General features: G+C 43.3%; 2 protein-coding genes across 2 annotated transcripts in view; one reads left to right on the forward strand and one right to left on the reverse strand.

Moving 5' to 3' along the window:
- The window catches only part of LOC311008456 (uncharacterized protein), a gene marked incomplete at both ends in the record, with an annotated part of 5,809 nt that extends 1,294 nt beyond the window's left edge, over nt 1–4,515 (forward strand). The window contains 10 exons of the mRNA XM_084002146.1: nt 1–277; nt 386–504; nt 1,450–1,512; nt 2,104–2,238; nt 2,489–2,596; nt 2,907–3,005; nt 3,581–3,679; nt 3,806–3,904; nt 4,020–4,118; nt 4,432–4,515. The exon at nt 1–277 is cut by the window's left edge and continues 117 nt beyond it. Coding sequence (XP_083858272.1) covers nt 1–277; nt 386–504; nt 1,450–1,512; nt 2,104–2,238; nt 2,489–2,596; nt 2,907–3,005; nt 3,581–3,679; nt 3,806–3,904; nt 4,020–4,118; nt 4,432–4,515 — 1,182 coding nt within the window. The remainder of the gene's footprint in view (nt 278–385; nt 505–1,449; nt 1,513–2,103; nt 2,239–2,488; nt 2,597–2,906; nt 3,006–3,580; nt 3,680–3,805; nt 3,905–4,019; nt 4,119–4,431) is intronic.
- A 1,498-nt stretch (nt 4,516–6,013) lies between these two features.
- Nucleotides 6,014–14,189, reverse strand: LOC311008457 (rac GTPase-activating protein 1; the record flags this gene model as incomplete). Its single annotated transcript, XM_084002147.1, has 16 exons — nt 6,014–6,209; nt 6,450–6,561; nt 7,163–7,277; nt 7,356–7,488; nt 8,547–8,652; nt 8,751–8,949; nt 9,033–9,128; nt 9,537–9,692; nt 9,880–10,025; nt 10,420–10,561; nt 10,738–10,833; nt 11,125–11,178; nt 11,515–11,587; nt 12,447–12,586; nt 12,750–12,952; nt 14,099–14,189. The coding sequence occupies 16 exons, from the start codon at nt 14,187–14,189 to the stop codon at nt 6,164–6,166; spliced, it is 1,908 nt and encodes a 635-aa protein (XP_083858273.1). The 3' UTR covers nt 6,014–6,163.
- Between the last annotated feature and the right edge of the window lie 1,697 nt (nt 14,190–15,886).

Below are 15,886 nucleotides of genomic sequence, written 5' to 3' on the forward strand. Positions count from 1 at the left end.
CAGATGGGTTCCACCTTCGTCGCCAGACTCCAGATGGGTTCCACCCTTGTTGCCAGACTCCAGATGGGTTCCACCTTATTCGCCAGACTCCAGATGGGTTCAACCTTTGTTGCTTGCCTCCAGATGGGTTCCACCCTTGTTGCCAGACTCCAGATGGCTTCCACCTTATTCGCCAGACTCCAGATGGGTTCCACCTTCGTTGCATGCTTCCAGATGGGTTCCACCTTCATTTCATTCCTCCAGATGGGTTCCACCTCCATCACTAGATTCCAGATGGGTTCCACCTTCCTTACATGCCTCCAGATGGGTTCCATCTTTGTCACTAGACCCCAGATAGGTTCCAACTTTGTTGCAGGCCTCTAGATGGGTTCCACCTTTGTCACAGGCCTCCAGATGGGTTCCACCTTCGTCGCCAGACTCCTGATGGGTTCCACATTCGTTGCCAGACTCCAGATGGGTTCCACCTGCGTTGCATGCTTCCCGATGGATTCACCTTCGTTTCAGGTCCCCAGTTCAGTTCCACCTTCGTTGCCAGAATCCTTGCCACCTTTTAGAGGGGCTTCCCAGGCCATTTTTTTAAGTTTCCTGCTCTGCCCCATACAGCCAACATTCTCCAGTTCTCTGGTCCTGGAACCAGATTTTGTCAACCGTCTGCATCCTTGTCTGCATTGGGGTAATTTTTCAAATTCTGCAACCGTAAAGCCTTAATATAACAGGACTGATTCTCAACTCAACTCAAATCAAACTTTATTTATAGAGCACATTTTACACGACCAATGGTTGACCAAAGTGCTGTACAGTTCAGTAAAACAATACAATACAATACAATGAGAATAATACAAATAAATAAATAAAAATATACATAAAATACAGTAGACGGGTGTCATGCTCAGCCTGAATTAAAAGCCATGGAGAACAGGTGGGTCTTCAATAGGGACTTAAAAACCTCTAGGGTCTGGCCTGATCTAATATGCCAATGCAAGCTATTCCAGAGCCTCGGGGCAGCCGCTGCAAAGGCTCGGTCCCCTCTGGTTTGATTCTGTAATATTATCTAGGATGACGTTAATATAACAGGACAGACTGTATATTAGTATAATTTTATATATTTTAGTAACATGTGAGACACAATTTTATTCTTTGTTTGCAGAAAAATTTGTGAACTTAGATCAAAATAAGTTTGACCTCTGACTCCCACCTAACTCTCTGGAAGTGGCAGATATAATGACACCAGAGAAGGTCAAGGCCAGCATTCACACACACACGCGCGCACACACACAGACTGGGCTTTAAACTGAGGCTGCTGCTAATAAAGTTTTATATGGAAGCAGGAGACAAGAGGTCAGAGGTCAGGTCCTCTGGTTTCGTCTCTACATTTCCTTTTGTGTTTACTGAACTTTAAATGAGGTCCACTACACAATTGTGTCCACTCATGTCTCTATGTCTCAGCAGGTCGGGGACGGAGGCTATGAGTCATCTGTCTCTCTGGAGAAGCAGGACTCTCGTCGTCTCAAGGTCAAAGCAAAGCAAGCATTTCATTGGCTCATGATAGTGAATCTCTGATGTCTAATGTTGTTGATCTGTGATGTTTATTTGAAATATTCTGATTTGTCAGAATTAATGAGAAGTTGTAGTAGTAGTAGTAGTAGTAGTAGTAGTAGTAGTAGTGGTAGTAGTAGTTGCAGTAGTATAGTAGTAGTAGTGAAGTAGGTTACTCATGGTACTTTTCAATTTAATTCAAGTTACTTCATGACACTTTCCACGTAGAACAGGACTACAACAGGATCAGGACTAGAACAGGACCAGGGTCTTGTGGCGCTGTAACTTTTGCTCCTGGTGAGTAAAAACTTGTAGTAATAGTAGTATTAGTAATATTAACAGTAGTAGTATTAACAGTAATATTAGCAATAGTAAAATTAACAGTAGTAGTAATAGTAGTAGCAGCAGTAGTAGTATTAACATTAGTAGTAGTAGCAGCAGTAGTAGTAGCAGTAGGCCTATTAGTAGTATTATCAGTAGTAGTATTAACAGTAGTAGTATTATCAGTAGTACATGTAGTAAAAGTGTATTCTTTAGATCCAGTCTTTTGTTTCTGTTCTGGTTCAGACAGATAAAAATGGCCGCCTCGTCCTCGAGACTCCTGCTGACCTCCAGAACCTGCTGCTGCTGAGGAAGACCAAGAGAGAGCAGAAAGCTGCTGTGAGGAAGCCTGCACCTGCTCCTCCTGTTGTCCAGACAGTGGTAATACACGCACACATCACCTGGTGATCTTTGTTTCTGAGCCTCGGTGGTAGAAACACACTCAGATCCAGTTACAGTCGATTTAATCCTGCTTCATAAAACTTTAATAATACCAACAAGAACAATTTTAATATAGCTTCAATTTTAGCTTATTGAAAAGCTAAATAAAACCATTATATTTTGTTATAAAAAAAAAAACATACTATTGTTGTTGCTGTTGATGAGGGATTATTATTTCATATTATTTCAGCCGTATTATGTGGACGAGGAAGATTTCTTTCAGGCTGTTGATCAGAAGCAGTTGTTGGTGATCGACAGGTTTCTATCGACAGGCGGAGACGTCAATGCCCGAGATACGGTGCGTCCTCATCACCAGACTGATATCTGTATCAGCTGATATCTATATCACATATCTACATTCACTGATATCAGTTTCAGCTGATATCTGTATAACATCTGTATCAGCTGGTATCTGTATAACATATCTACATCCACTGATACATCCATCTGTATCAGCTGATATCTGTATGACATATACTGTATACCTCCACTAATATCTGTATCTGCCGATGTCTGCATGGACTGATATAGACTGATATCTGTATGGACTGATATAAACTGATATCTGTATGGACTGATATAGACTGATAAAGTAAAACTGTGTTCAGTTTGAGCATACAGGTCTGCACAGAGCAAGTTCTCAGGGACACACAGAGGTCGTCACTAAACTTCTAGAGGCAGGAACCAACGTGCACAGCAGAGACAAGGTACTGTTTTATCCCAGTGATAGATAGTTATATATAGTAACAGTTTTGATCAAGTGCTGATACCAGTTTGAATACAGTGTTAAAACCTGGTTTAGTCCAGTGGTGGTACCAGATTTAATCCAGGGTTGGTACCATATTTAATCCAGGATGGTTTCAGTTTAATTCCAGTGCTAGTAGCATCTTGAAGGCAGGGTGGTGCAAGTTTAAATCAGGGTTGGTACCCTTTTTAATGCAATGCTGGTGCCACTTTGGATCCAAGTTTGTTGCCATTTCGAATCCAGGGTTGGTGCCAGTTTGAAGCCATGATTGGTGCCAGTTTGAATCCAGTGTTGGTCTTATTTTTAATCCAGGGTTGGTACCAGTTTGAATACAAGATTGATACCAGATTGAAGCCAGAGTTGGTACCAGTTTAATTCTAGTGTGGGTACCAGACTGAAGGCAGGGTTGGTGGCAATCTGAATTCTGTGTTGGTGTCATTGTATCAGTTCAAGCAGAGCCAAAACCAGTTTTAATCTAGTGTTGCCACGAGTTTTACAACAGTGCCAAAACCAGTTTTAATCCAGTGTTGTGTCCAGTTGTGGTCCACTTGTGTCCATTCTGCCTGTCGAGGAGGACACCTGTCTGTACTCCAACTGCTGTTGAACCATGGAGCAGACATTTCTGCGAGAGACAAGGTAATGAACATTACTACTACTACTACTACTACTTCTAAAAGTGGTAATATGGCAATATTAATATTGTGTGTGTGTGTGTGTGTGTGTGTGTGTGTGTGTGTGTGTGTGTGTGTGTGTGTGTGTTAGTTGGACAGCACTCCTCTTCATGTCTCTGTGAGGACTGGACACCATGACTGTGCTGAACAATTAATTCACTGTGGAGCTGAAATCAACACACAGGACAAGGTGGGTCACAAACACACACACACACACACACACACAAACACACACACAATAATAATAATAATAATAATAATAATAATAATAATAATAATAATAATAATGTTGTGTTGGGCTTCAGGAGGGAGACACTCCACTTCACGACGCCGTTCGACTCAACAGATTTAAAATCATCCAGATGTTGTTACTGCACGGAGCCAACACACAAATCAGCAACCAGGTAACACTAACCTCTGACCTCTGGCCCACAAGGGTCTCCATGGGCCTTTGAGGTCTCTAGAGGCCTCCAGCTGCCTCCTGGGGTTTCCATGGGCCTCTAGGGTCTCCATGGGCCTTCAGGGTATCCATCAACCATTGGGGTCTCAAGATGCCTTCGGGGGTCTCCATGGGCCTTCAGGGTCTCCAGAGGTCTCCAGATGCCTCCGGGGGTCTCTGGGGATCTCCATGGGCATTTGGGGTCTCCAGAGGCGGAGTCAATGTGTTAATGTGCAATACACATGACACCCTGCCCCTTCCCTCTCCTTTTCCGTCAGGATGGACGTCGTCCTCTGGACGGGGTACTGGAGTGGCAGAACCAAACAAAAATCCTCCTCATGGAGCAGAACGACAGAAAGTGATGTCACCGATAGATAGTCGAATGACAGGCTTCTGATTAAGTGTTGACAAGAAGACTTTAAACAGTAACAAATGTTTCAGCAGCTTCTTTTTATTTTATTGTTCTCAAACCAAAGCAGCTGATAGGCTGGTTACCTGCTTGTTGTCATTAGTTACATTCAAACCAGTAAAATATTCAGAAAGACAAATAATAAACTAAAGTGTTCTGTCTCATTATTGATCATCATAAATACAGTGTGTTTGTGTGTTTGTGTGTATTCCATGCATCCTGGTATCTCTTCACCAGTCTCTCAGTTGCTCTTGGGCAGCTGGACCTGGTTTAGGTTTTTGAAGACCTTTTGCTTCATCCAAGAGGCTTTTCAGTTTGTGTCAAGTATTACATTTGTGTCATCAATACAAGAACAGCGTTACTTCTTGTTTGAATCTTGTTGTGTCCGAGTCAAAAGACAACAGCAGTTTCAGGTTTTCTATTGTGTCAAATGCTATGTGACAAACCCAGAGAAAAGCACTGGTTCTCCTTAAACCTGCATTCTCCCTGCTGGCCACCAGGGGGTGACTCCTCTCTGATTGGATAGACGTCTATGAGAAAATGACCCTACTTCTCTCTTGAGTTATTATCACAGTAAACATTGTAAACATGAGTTTATGGTCTCAATCTCTAGATTCAAGTCTTCTTCAATCCAGCATGATGTTCATTTAGTACATTATGGTCCATTTAGAGTCCAACAGACCAGAAAGCAGGGGATGCTTTAGGGGCGGGGCTACCTGCTGATCGACAGGTCGCTACCAATGCAGTTAGCTACTAAGTTGACTTTAATACTTAGCTGTAAAGTTGACCTTGAATCATGAAGCTAACTTTGTTATCAGCTTCACACCAGAATCCAGATGGATCCAGATCCAGCCAGGCTGCTGCTGGGGGTGCCGCTCTGCTGCTTGTGTTCATCAGATCCACCCGCCGATCATCCACAGTCCAAATATGGTCACTTCCTTCACTGGTTGCTAAAATTCCAAGACGGTGACAGACAAAATCCTAGATGGTGAACGTTAAGGTTTAGGCAACAAAACCAACATCAGGTTTTACAAACAAGCCTTCAAAGCTCTTCGTTTGGTTTAAGAGTCACAAACACGTCACGTACCATGCTTTGGGATTGGGTTCCTAACCTTTCATGTGATCACTTTTCCACTTGAAGGAGCTGCTGAAAATAGAGATTAACAAAAAAAACAAGCCAGAGCTTCTGCATCAAAGATCTGTCTTGGCCATTTCAGGTCAACATGTAGTTTCATTTTTTAGTAATAATTAAACTATCAATCATTACCTGGAGGCTTAAACTGATATACGATGAAATGGAGTGTTTAGCAGGAAAACAGAACTCAAACAACCATTGAAGTGAAATACTTTTCTCAGTTTATTCAAGTTACTTTCAGAACATGTAGATGATTTTATTTTTTTACAGTTTGAAGTGTTTTAATGAAATCAAACACAACAAGTGGATTTTAAAGCTGAAACATGTTCTACAGTGTTGCAGGCAAACGGTTACATTTCATTGGTTAGAACGGCCGACATCACAAGGAATAAATATTTATTTATTAATTCAAAAACCACACACATACTGTGAGCAGTGTGGATGTTTGTGGGCAGCAGCTCAGCGATCAGCTGGGTGAAGTGAAGAACTTCCTTCCCACTTCTGTTCGACCTCTGCAGACAGAAACAGAAGATAAAGTCGCTGATCATCTTCTTTCTAAAAATCAATAACGAAGGTTTGAGATTCTAGTCAAAGCTGCTGTACTAATCTGCTCATAATCATAACCCACATAATGCTTTTTAACCTACAACTGTTGGTGTGAGGGGATTAAAAGATCAGTAGCTCAAGATGTAACAAATGTAACATGAGTTGTTGGTAGTGGACTGAAGGTTGGACCTGGTCTGTTATCTTACGTGCTGGTGAAAGCGTTGCCCATGTTACTGATCCGGCCTCTCAGAGTTCCTCTGCCGGGGGTTTTGTAGTAGCTGTTCAGCTCTGGAGAAGTCAGTGGCTTAAACAAGCGACCTGAGAAATGAGGCGAGTTACAGGGTGGACCATTAAAGAATAAAAAATTAACATCTGTACCATTTTTCCTACATTAAAGTGAAAAAGCAAAAAAAAAAACTGCAGTAGGCGGGCAGCAGTGACCGCAGAAAATGACGTGCAGTGATTCTGCAGTGCGTGGGAGAAATTGGTGGGAGAAATTGGTGGCAGTAAATGGCGTGCAATAACTCTGTAGTAGGTGGTGAGCAGTGACTCTGCAGTCGTTGCGTGCAGTGACTCTGCAGTAGTTGCGTGCAGTGAAATACACTGGAATATTACTGGAGTTAACAGAAGTGTTGATAGCATCATTTTACTTATTTCCTCTGTCAAGTTTATAACTAGCTGACAGTTTTCAGTGTATCTCTTTATCTATACATGCTGCATGGAGAAGAGAGTTTCTGAAAGCAGCCTACAGGGACAGGTAGGGTACATGTGGGTTCAGGTCTCTAAATCAGAAGAAGTGATCCATTTAGGTAGGTGAGGGCTGATGATTTATAGAAACACATGGATTTGGGTGGTGTCAGAGTGACCCTGATGTAGAAATATTATATGACAGACATTATCATAACGAGACCAAGTTCACCATGAGCATCGTCCTGGCTGAAGGTTGAAGTGGTGGAGGAGAAGATGTGATCTGTCTTGACGGCGAGGATGCGTCTCCAGTAGGCTTCAGGGAAGGACAGCAGGCGGCAGATAACCTGAGACGAGAGCAGGAGAGTTATTCAACAAACATGTCAGCCGTTTGTTCTAAAAGAGGTCATATAAAACCCCCAGACCTTCGGCTGAGTGTTGGTGTCTCTCATGATGGTTGTTGGAGTCGGCTCAGAGATCCCATGGCCCACTAGAGTTGGTCCAAACACCCGGGCCAGGTTGTTCTGGTCCATCTGACACTGAGGGCTCCGCATCACCCTGAACAATGAGGAGGAGTTGGACAGAAATACAGAACATTGTATACATGCACCTACACTATATTGAATATATATATGAACTTAAGTGACATCTCTTGGTATGGTGAAGCATTCAGAGTTCCTTTCACTGAAACTAAGGGGCCAAGCCCAGCTCCTGAAAAACAACCCATACCATAATCCCCCTCCACCAAACACGTGGCACAATGCAGTCAGACAAGTACCGTTCTCCTGGAAACCACCAAACCCAGACTCGTCCATCAGATTACCAGATGGAGAAGCGTGATTGGTCACTCCAGAGAAGGCGTCTCCACTGCTCTAGAGTCCAGTGGCGGAGTGCTTTACACCACTGCATCCAACGCTTTGCATTGCACTTGCTGATGTATAGCTTGGATGCAGCTGATCACCATGGAAACCCTTTCCATGAAGCTATCTAGGCTGTTCTTGAACTAATCTGAAGGCCACATGAAGTTTGGAGGTCTGTAGCGATTGACTCTGCAGAAAGTTGGCGACCTCTGTGCACTATGTGCCTCAGCATCCGCTGACCCCGCTCCATCATTTTACGTGGTCTACCACTTCTTGGCTGAGTTGCTGTCGTTCCCAATCGCTTCCACTTGTTATAATCCCACTGACAGTTGACTGTGGAATATTTAGGAGTGAGGACATTTCACGACTGGACTTGTTGCACAGGTGGCATCCTATCACGTTACCACGCTAGAATTCACTGAGCGACCCTTTCTTTCACAAATGTTTGTAGAAACAGTCTGCATGCCGAGGTGCTTGCTTTTATACACCTGTGGCCATGGAAATCATTTGAACACCTGATTTCAATTATTTGGATGGGTGTATATTGGGTTAGGTCAACGTGTCATGTTTCATGTCTGTAGAAAACAGCTACAGGCCAACAGTTAAAGAGACGTTGCACTAGAACTTTACAAGAACACCACAAATCATCATAAGAACATCACAAGAATAACATGAGCCACATTTCACCCTTTGAATGACATGAATCCAGATGAAACCAGCTCATCCTAGACCACGTGTGCCCGTTGGGTTTCTTACTTGTGGAAGTGAAGCATGAGGAACGCCAGTGTGTCCTGGTTGGTCTTCGGCAGCTCTGCAACGGTCTGACACATAACGGCGGTGCTGTTGTCTCCATCAGCCAGCTCTAGAATACACAATGATATCAGATGATCACAGACCAGGACTCATACTCAGGTCCAGGTCTCTGGTCCCCCAGAAGAACAACAGACCCAGTGTTCATACCTGAAGCCTCCATGAAGGTCCGGTGCAGTCTGAAGGTGACCAGAGGCTCTTTTAGTTTCCTCAGAAAGTCCTTCAGCAGACCACACAGCACGTGGACATCATGAACCTTGCTCAGCGCGAGTGGAGTCTTCCCCTGGAGGAACTGGTCTCTGAGCTGCTTCACCAGACGTTCTCCCCCAGGAACTCTGTACAGTCCTCTCTGCAGACAGCAGGACACCAGCAGCTGAAACTCAATGAACCAGACTGAAGGACGGTTTGAAAACGGCCTGAAGGACAGTTCACCTCCTCCAGGCCCCTCCTCTCGATCTCAGTCACACAGTCCACGATCAGTCGAGGCACTCTGGGATGGCTCAGTGGAGCGAAACCCTCCAACGAGGTCTAAAGAGAAGAAAAGCCACGATGACTTCCTGTCAGCATCCTGCATTAAGCCTTTGTTCATTTACTATCTGTCTGGTCTGTCTCATTTGGATCGACTCATTTTTGTTGTTAATTCTGAACACACAACTTCTATTGCCCTGTCGTAGTGGAGGATCCTCCTCCATTGTTATTTTTAGGGGGTTTTCATTTGTTGATGGATGGAAGAGGAGAGAAGAGAGTAAAGCTATCCTAGTCAAATTAATGATTTGGGACTTTAAAATTTAATTGGATTAAAAACCAGAAAACACTTCTTGTGAGTCTGCGGTACAAAGGCGTGCAGTGACTCTTTCTTCATAGCATTACAAATGTTAACATCCCTGAACTGACTCTGGACAATCTGGTCTGAAAGCCTTAAAGGATCAGACGTACCTGCTGGGATGAACTTCCTGTCGTGGCCGAGCAGATGTCACTGAATTTATGTTTACATTCTGGATGAGCGACGGTGCGGCAGTTTCTGCACTTCACCGCCACCTTCCCAAAGCGGATTCTCTTACCGCACAACGAGCACGTCTCCGGCCGGATCACCTGGGAATTTACATGCAGATGATAGTTTTCAATTCTTCAGGTCTACTAATGCTTTTCAATGGTCACTTTTTCGTCATAGTTAATTAACATTAAACGGTAGCAGGTCAGACTAAGGAATCAGTCAGATTCAGGATCGATCTTCAACCTTTGACTCAAATTAAAAACAGAAACCATCGTAGCTTCGTACTGTTTTGGACAGGAAGATGTGTTTGGGGGTTTTCACAGTTTTGAAAGTGTACGACGTTCTGACGGCAGGGCTCTCCTCCTCCAGACAGGCTTCAGTTTCAGGCTCCGTCGCCGTCTCGTCACAGAGTAACCACACAGAGGTCTGGTCTGAGTTTAATAGAAACATTATCACACAGTTGAGTTTGAAGTGAGCTGGAAGTTAATCAATGTGTTCAGATCAGGAAACTTCAACAAGATCTCATTTAGTGTCATTCACTAAAATGTGATCAGTAGGCACCAACCTGGCAACACAGCCATTACCAGGATGCTACAGAAGAATCTCTTGCTAGCTAACATTCAGTGCACCAATGAAAAACTGATTGATTTCTATTCAAACAAAAGGACCAAATGGAGAGAATGAGATCAGAAGAAAATAACAAAGACAAGACATTTGTGAGGAAAAACCTCAAGAAAAACCAAGATGAACCGAGGAAACCTCATCATTAAAATACAAGTTTTGGTTTTAAATCAGCAAAATGACTGAGCACAGTTTTAAATTCACCTCCTCCAACTGAACCAGCACAGTCCTGGGTCAGGGTCCCGGCTGGGTCTTCAGGGGTTTCCTTTGTGTTTCCCAAATCTATGTGGATCTGACCTCCGGTCTCAGGAGTCGTCAACGTCGCCTTCACAATATCGTCGACCTCCTGAGTCAAACAAACTCAACCTTAGTGTTTCACAGAGACAGAGAGACCATAGAATGAAATTTTCCACCGGTCTTTTCATTCTGTAAACCACTTATTTATTTAACCTACATGACTCTGGATTAGAAGTTAGAAAAAGGTGCAACATTCTTCCAACATTCAGTCACTGATCCATTCACCTCGACAGCTTTTCTCTCCAGCAGCTCGGCAGACACGGTTCCACTTCGCACTCGCTTCCCAACTGGAGCCACAACTGCCGGTCCCATCAAGGAGCGCTGCAGAGAACCGACAGAACATCAAGCAGACAAGGAACACGCTGCAGAGAACCGACAGAAGATCAGAACAAACAAAGAATGCGCCACAGAGAACCGACAGAAAATCAGAACAAACAAAGAATGCCCCACAGAGAACTGAGAGAACATCAGAACAAACAAGGAACATGCCGCAGAGAACAGACAGAAAATCAGAACAAACAAAGAATGTGCCACAGAGAACCGACATAACATCAGAACAAACAAGAAACACGCAGCAGAGAACCAACAGGACGATTCCCGTGGCCAACGTACCCTCTTCTCTCGGGCTCGAGATCTCAGAGGTTTAATGGAAGTTGTGTCCAGATCCTGAAACAACAAGAACACAAACAATCACATGGGGCTGCTTTTCCACAGAAAAACCAGAGAACCTGGTTCATGAACTAACAATAAAGAAAACCCATAAACATCTGTCGTTAATTATATTTTATGTAAAGCACTTGGATTTATTTTCAAAAAGATGGTTTATAAAAACGTCCTTGTTATCGGCAGTCAGTTCCAAGTGTCTATAAGTTGATTTGAATGAGAATGAGGAGAAGTCAATGAACAGCTGATAGATGATGTCTGTGGGGATTTGTTAACCTTGAAAACAGCAGACTGCTCCTTTAATAGATTTTACTGTGTGTTAAGAGTTCATGATCGTACCACATCGTCGTCCGTCCGATCATAGCTGATGTCAGAGTGAGACAGGAAAGACGACTCGTCGATCACACACAACCTGAGAGGACACAAAGAAAAAGAGTCAAAACCGAGATTTATCCAACTTCACCAGGCTCACATCCAGGGTCTATCATTCTGATCCTGCATCTCAGTCACTTCATTGGGAAACCAATGTGTGCATTCCAGTCTCTATCTTAGATGGTTTATCTGGAGATCGGGATTCTGCTTTTGTTGAACGGGTCCCAGAAACTCCTCCTCAACAACAACAACCACCACCACTGAACCAACAGAGTACTGGGAACAGCAAAATACTGGGAGCTGAACAGACCTTAGTGGAGATTATATTACATACTTTAGGACAGGCTTTCTTTTAGTTCTGAAACCACAAGTCGCTGGTCTAGGTGTGTCAGTTGGAACTTATTATCCTACATGTTGTGGACATCCATGATAAACCAAACGCCATCCTTTCTAGGTTCTGAACCTAGAAAGGATGTCATGAACCTAAGGTTCATGACATCATCCAGAGGTGCTCATGGATTTCTCCAAGCTGGATTCACTGGATCAAGCAAGACCCACGTGAGCTGGTTTACCACAGCTGGAGGAACCCAGAATAAACTATTTAGCTGTGATGTAATATCAATAACCAGATGAAAAGGATGCTGAAATAACTCCATAATGATGGTGATTGTAGCTGCTCAATCAACACTCCAAATAACACAACACAACACACTGTCAACCTGTAATATACAGTATATGGAATGACAATACAATCTGACAGCTGGAAGGAAGTGGTCTAAGCTGGTCCAATCAACCTGCTTGATACCTCTGGAAGCCAAAAACAATTGATGAAGGGGGGAGCAACGTGACTGTTTTTTTACTAACTGTACAAATGTTGACAGCTGAGAAGGTTCTTCTACCGTTTGCTGCTGGGCTGCAGAGTCACGTTTCCTCCTTTGTGTTCAAATGTGGCCAAGAGAGACTTCTGCTCAGCGTTTAGGCAAGCACTGGATTTACTGTCATGGACCAGGATGTCACACATGAGCTGCATCTGCCTCTGCTGCCCTCATCAGAGAGAAGGAGAGAGAAAGGGTCCGGTCATTGACTACAACATCCTGGTCACTAGAGTCAATAGACATCCTGAGGAACCATCATTGAGGCATTGACATATGAAACAGGAAGTATATGATAAGAGATATCTTCAGTGTCTCTGCTGGACTTACCAGGTACTGGTAGTCACCTTCCACCTTGTAGCGTTTCTTCATCTCTACGTCCAACTGGTTTCGAGCGTGTTTCAATTTAACTTCCAGAGCAGCTTTGGACACATCTGACTTCACCAGCAGCTCTTTGTACTTCTTCAGCTCCAGCTCAGCGAACAGCCAGCGCTTCCTCACTGCCTCAAAGTTCCTCACCACGTCCACCAACTCTGGAAGGACAACACGGACAATGTACATCCTCATCGTGAACTAGTGCAGCAGGTCATGAGTGAAAATAATCAACATCCTCAACGTGAACTATTGCAGCAGGTCACTAGTGAAAATAATCTACTTCCTCATCGTGAACTATTGCAGCAGGTCACTAGTGAAAATAATCGACATCCTCATCGTGAACTATTGCAGCAGGTCACTAGTGAAAATAATCGACATCCTCATCGTGAACTATTGCAGCAGGTCACTAGTGAAAATAATCGACATCCTCATCGTGAACTATTGCAGCAGGTCACTAGTGAAAATAATCGACATCCTCAACGTGAACTATTGCAGCAGGTCACTAGTGAAAATAATCGACATCCTCAACGTTAACTATTGCAGCAGGTCACTAGTGAAAATAATCGACATCCTCATCGTGAACTATTGCAGCAGGTCACTAGTGAAAATAATCGACATCCTCATCGTGAACTATTGCAGCAGGTCACTAGTGAAAATAATCGACATCCTCATCGTGAACTATTGCAGCAGGTCACTAGTGAAAATAATCGACATCCTCAACGTGAACTATTGCAGCAGGTCACTAGTGAAAATAATCGACATCCTCAACGTTAACTATTGCAGCAGGTCACTAGTGAAAATAATCGACATCCTCATCGTGAACTATTGCAGCAGGTCACTAGTGAAAATAATGTACATCCTCATCGTGAACTATTGCAGCAGGTCACTAGTGAAAATAATGTACATCCTCATCGTGAACTATTGCAGCAGGTCACTAGTGAAAATAATCGACATCCTCATTGTGAACTAGTGCAGCAGGTCAGTAGTGAAAATAATCTACATCCTCAATGAGAACTAGTGCAGCATGTCACTAGTGAAAATAATCGACATCCTCATTGTGAACTAGTGCAGCAGGTCAGTAGTGAAAATAATCTACATCCTCAATGAGAACTAGTGCAGCAGGTCAGTAGTGAAAATAATCTACATCCTCAATGAGAACTAGTGCAGCAGGTCAGTAGTGAAAATGATCTACTTCCTCATCGTGAACTAGTGCAGCAGGTTAGTAGTGAAAACAATCTACATCCCCAGTTATTCTGAATTTGATTAAAAACATGCTCATGTCTCTGTTGTCCTAACTGTCTCACCTTGCTCACTGGTCAAGGCGTTGTCCTCCATGGTGATCCTCTGGAGACAAAGAGCCAGCAGCTCCTCTATGATGAGCCGAGACTCCCCCATCACTCAGACACCCCCACTGTAGCATTAAAGGGAGAGTCCACTGTTATTACAAAAACCTGATTCCATCCAGAGTTCCCACAGGACTCCGTCCAGAGGCCCCTGCAGGACTCCGTCCAGAGGCCCCTGCAAGACTCCATCCACTCCATCCAGACGTTTTTATTCATAACCAACATTTATCACTTCTGTGAGTTAATAATGAAGAAAACAAATGATATTTTGAAATAAAAAAACAGCTAACAATGATTAAACTGTAATCTACAGATACAAATATATTGTTCTTTCAGTATCAGTCCATCTTATGCGATCTGAGATAAATATACAAATAGTGTGTGTGTGTGTGTGTGTGTGTGTGTGTGTGTGTGTGTGTGTGTGGTTATGATTTAATTCAGATCGTCCAAACATCCTAATGAACATAACTTTTATTAACGTCATCTGACTCAATCATGTTTGAGTAGATTTCAATGTTAATTAAGAATATAATGATAGAAAACAAATATATGTTGAACAGAGACACCGGTCTGGGTCAGCAGTGAACCGGGTCGAACAGAGACACCGGTGAACCGGGTCAGTACGGTTTAAACGTGACAATAATAATAATAATAATAATAATAATAATAATAATAATAATAATAATAGATATAATAATAATAACAACAACAACAACATTAATACCAGCAGGCAGAGGTGGGGATCAAAGTTTGAGATGACTCGTCACTCACTCAGACTCTGCTGATGATAAAGGTTCACGTGCTCCGGGACCAGCAGACCCGCTACAAGCGGACTGAGAGTCTTGATGCAGGACGGCGAGGAGGTTTAAACTGGCCGCAGCGTGCTGCTCCGACAGACTCTGAGCTCATCAGCGGCTTCATTGGTTTGTCCTGTGTCCGTGACCACGTGACCGCAACGGTTCTTCCTGTTGGTCGTGATGTCATCGGTGCAGCTGCTTCATCACGTGGTTTGTAAAGAAAGAAAGAAAGAAAAGAATATCAATCAAACTATTTGTATTTAAACTTTTTACATCAACAAAAATGTTTGTAAATAGCTTCACCATAAAATTATTTTTATTTGCAATTATTATTTCAAGGAGTCACATAATGAGCCAACAAGAAGTGAAATACCTGAAATCTCCACTAGTCAGTTAGAATTGAAGAAGCCTCTTGGATAAGACAAGTAACATCTTCTGAAACCTGAACTAGATCCAGCTGCCTATGATGAAGACCTAACACCACCAGGACCTGAATCTTCAGGACTGGCATCACCAGGACATGAAGGCCTGAGAACCTTCACAGACATAACAAGTAAGTAACTGCTGTATCTGTTGAGGTTGGCAGGTTCCTGTTCTGGAGGCAGTTGAATGTTTGATGCATTGAGGGTCTGGACATGGGGGGAGTTTCTGTAGTCTGGTAATAAGGTGGTGGCCCAGGTTCCCATGAATCAGGTCCTCTTCCACACCTTCAAGGACCAGTCATGTAAATTGTGGAATATATTCGTGGATGTGTGTATGGTTCTGGGTGTGTCCTTTTGTGTTGGATATCATTCATCATGTGATCTCATATGATATTATCCATCCATCTGTCCATCTATCCACCCATCCATCCATCCATCCGTCCATCGGTCCATCCATCCGTCCGTCCATCCATCCATCCATCCATCCATCCATCCGTCCGTCCACCCATCCATCCATCCATCCGTCCATC

This window comes from Eutrigla gurnardus, assembly GCF_963514095.1.
Source record: "Eutrigla gurnardus genome assembly, chromosome: 22".
In the NCBI taxonomy this organism is placed as follows: domain Eukaryota; kingdom Metazoa; phylum Chordata; class Actinopteri; order Perciformes; family Triglidae; genus Eutrigla; species Eutrigla gurnardus.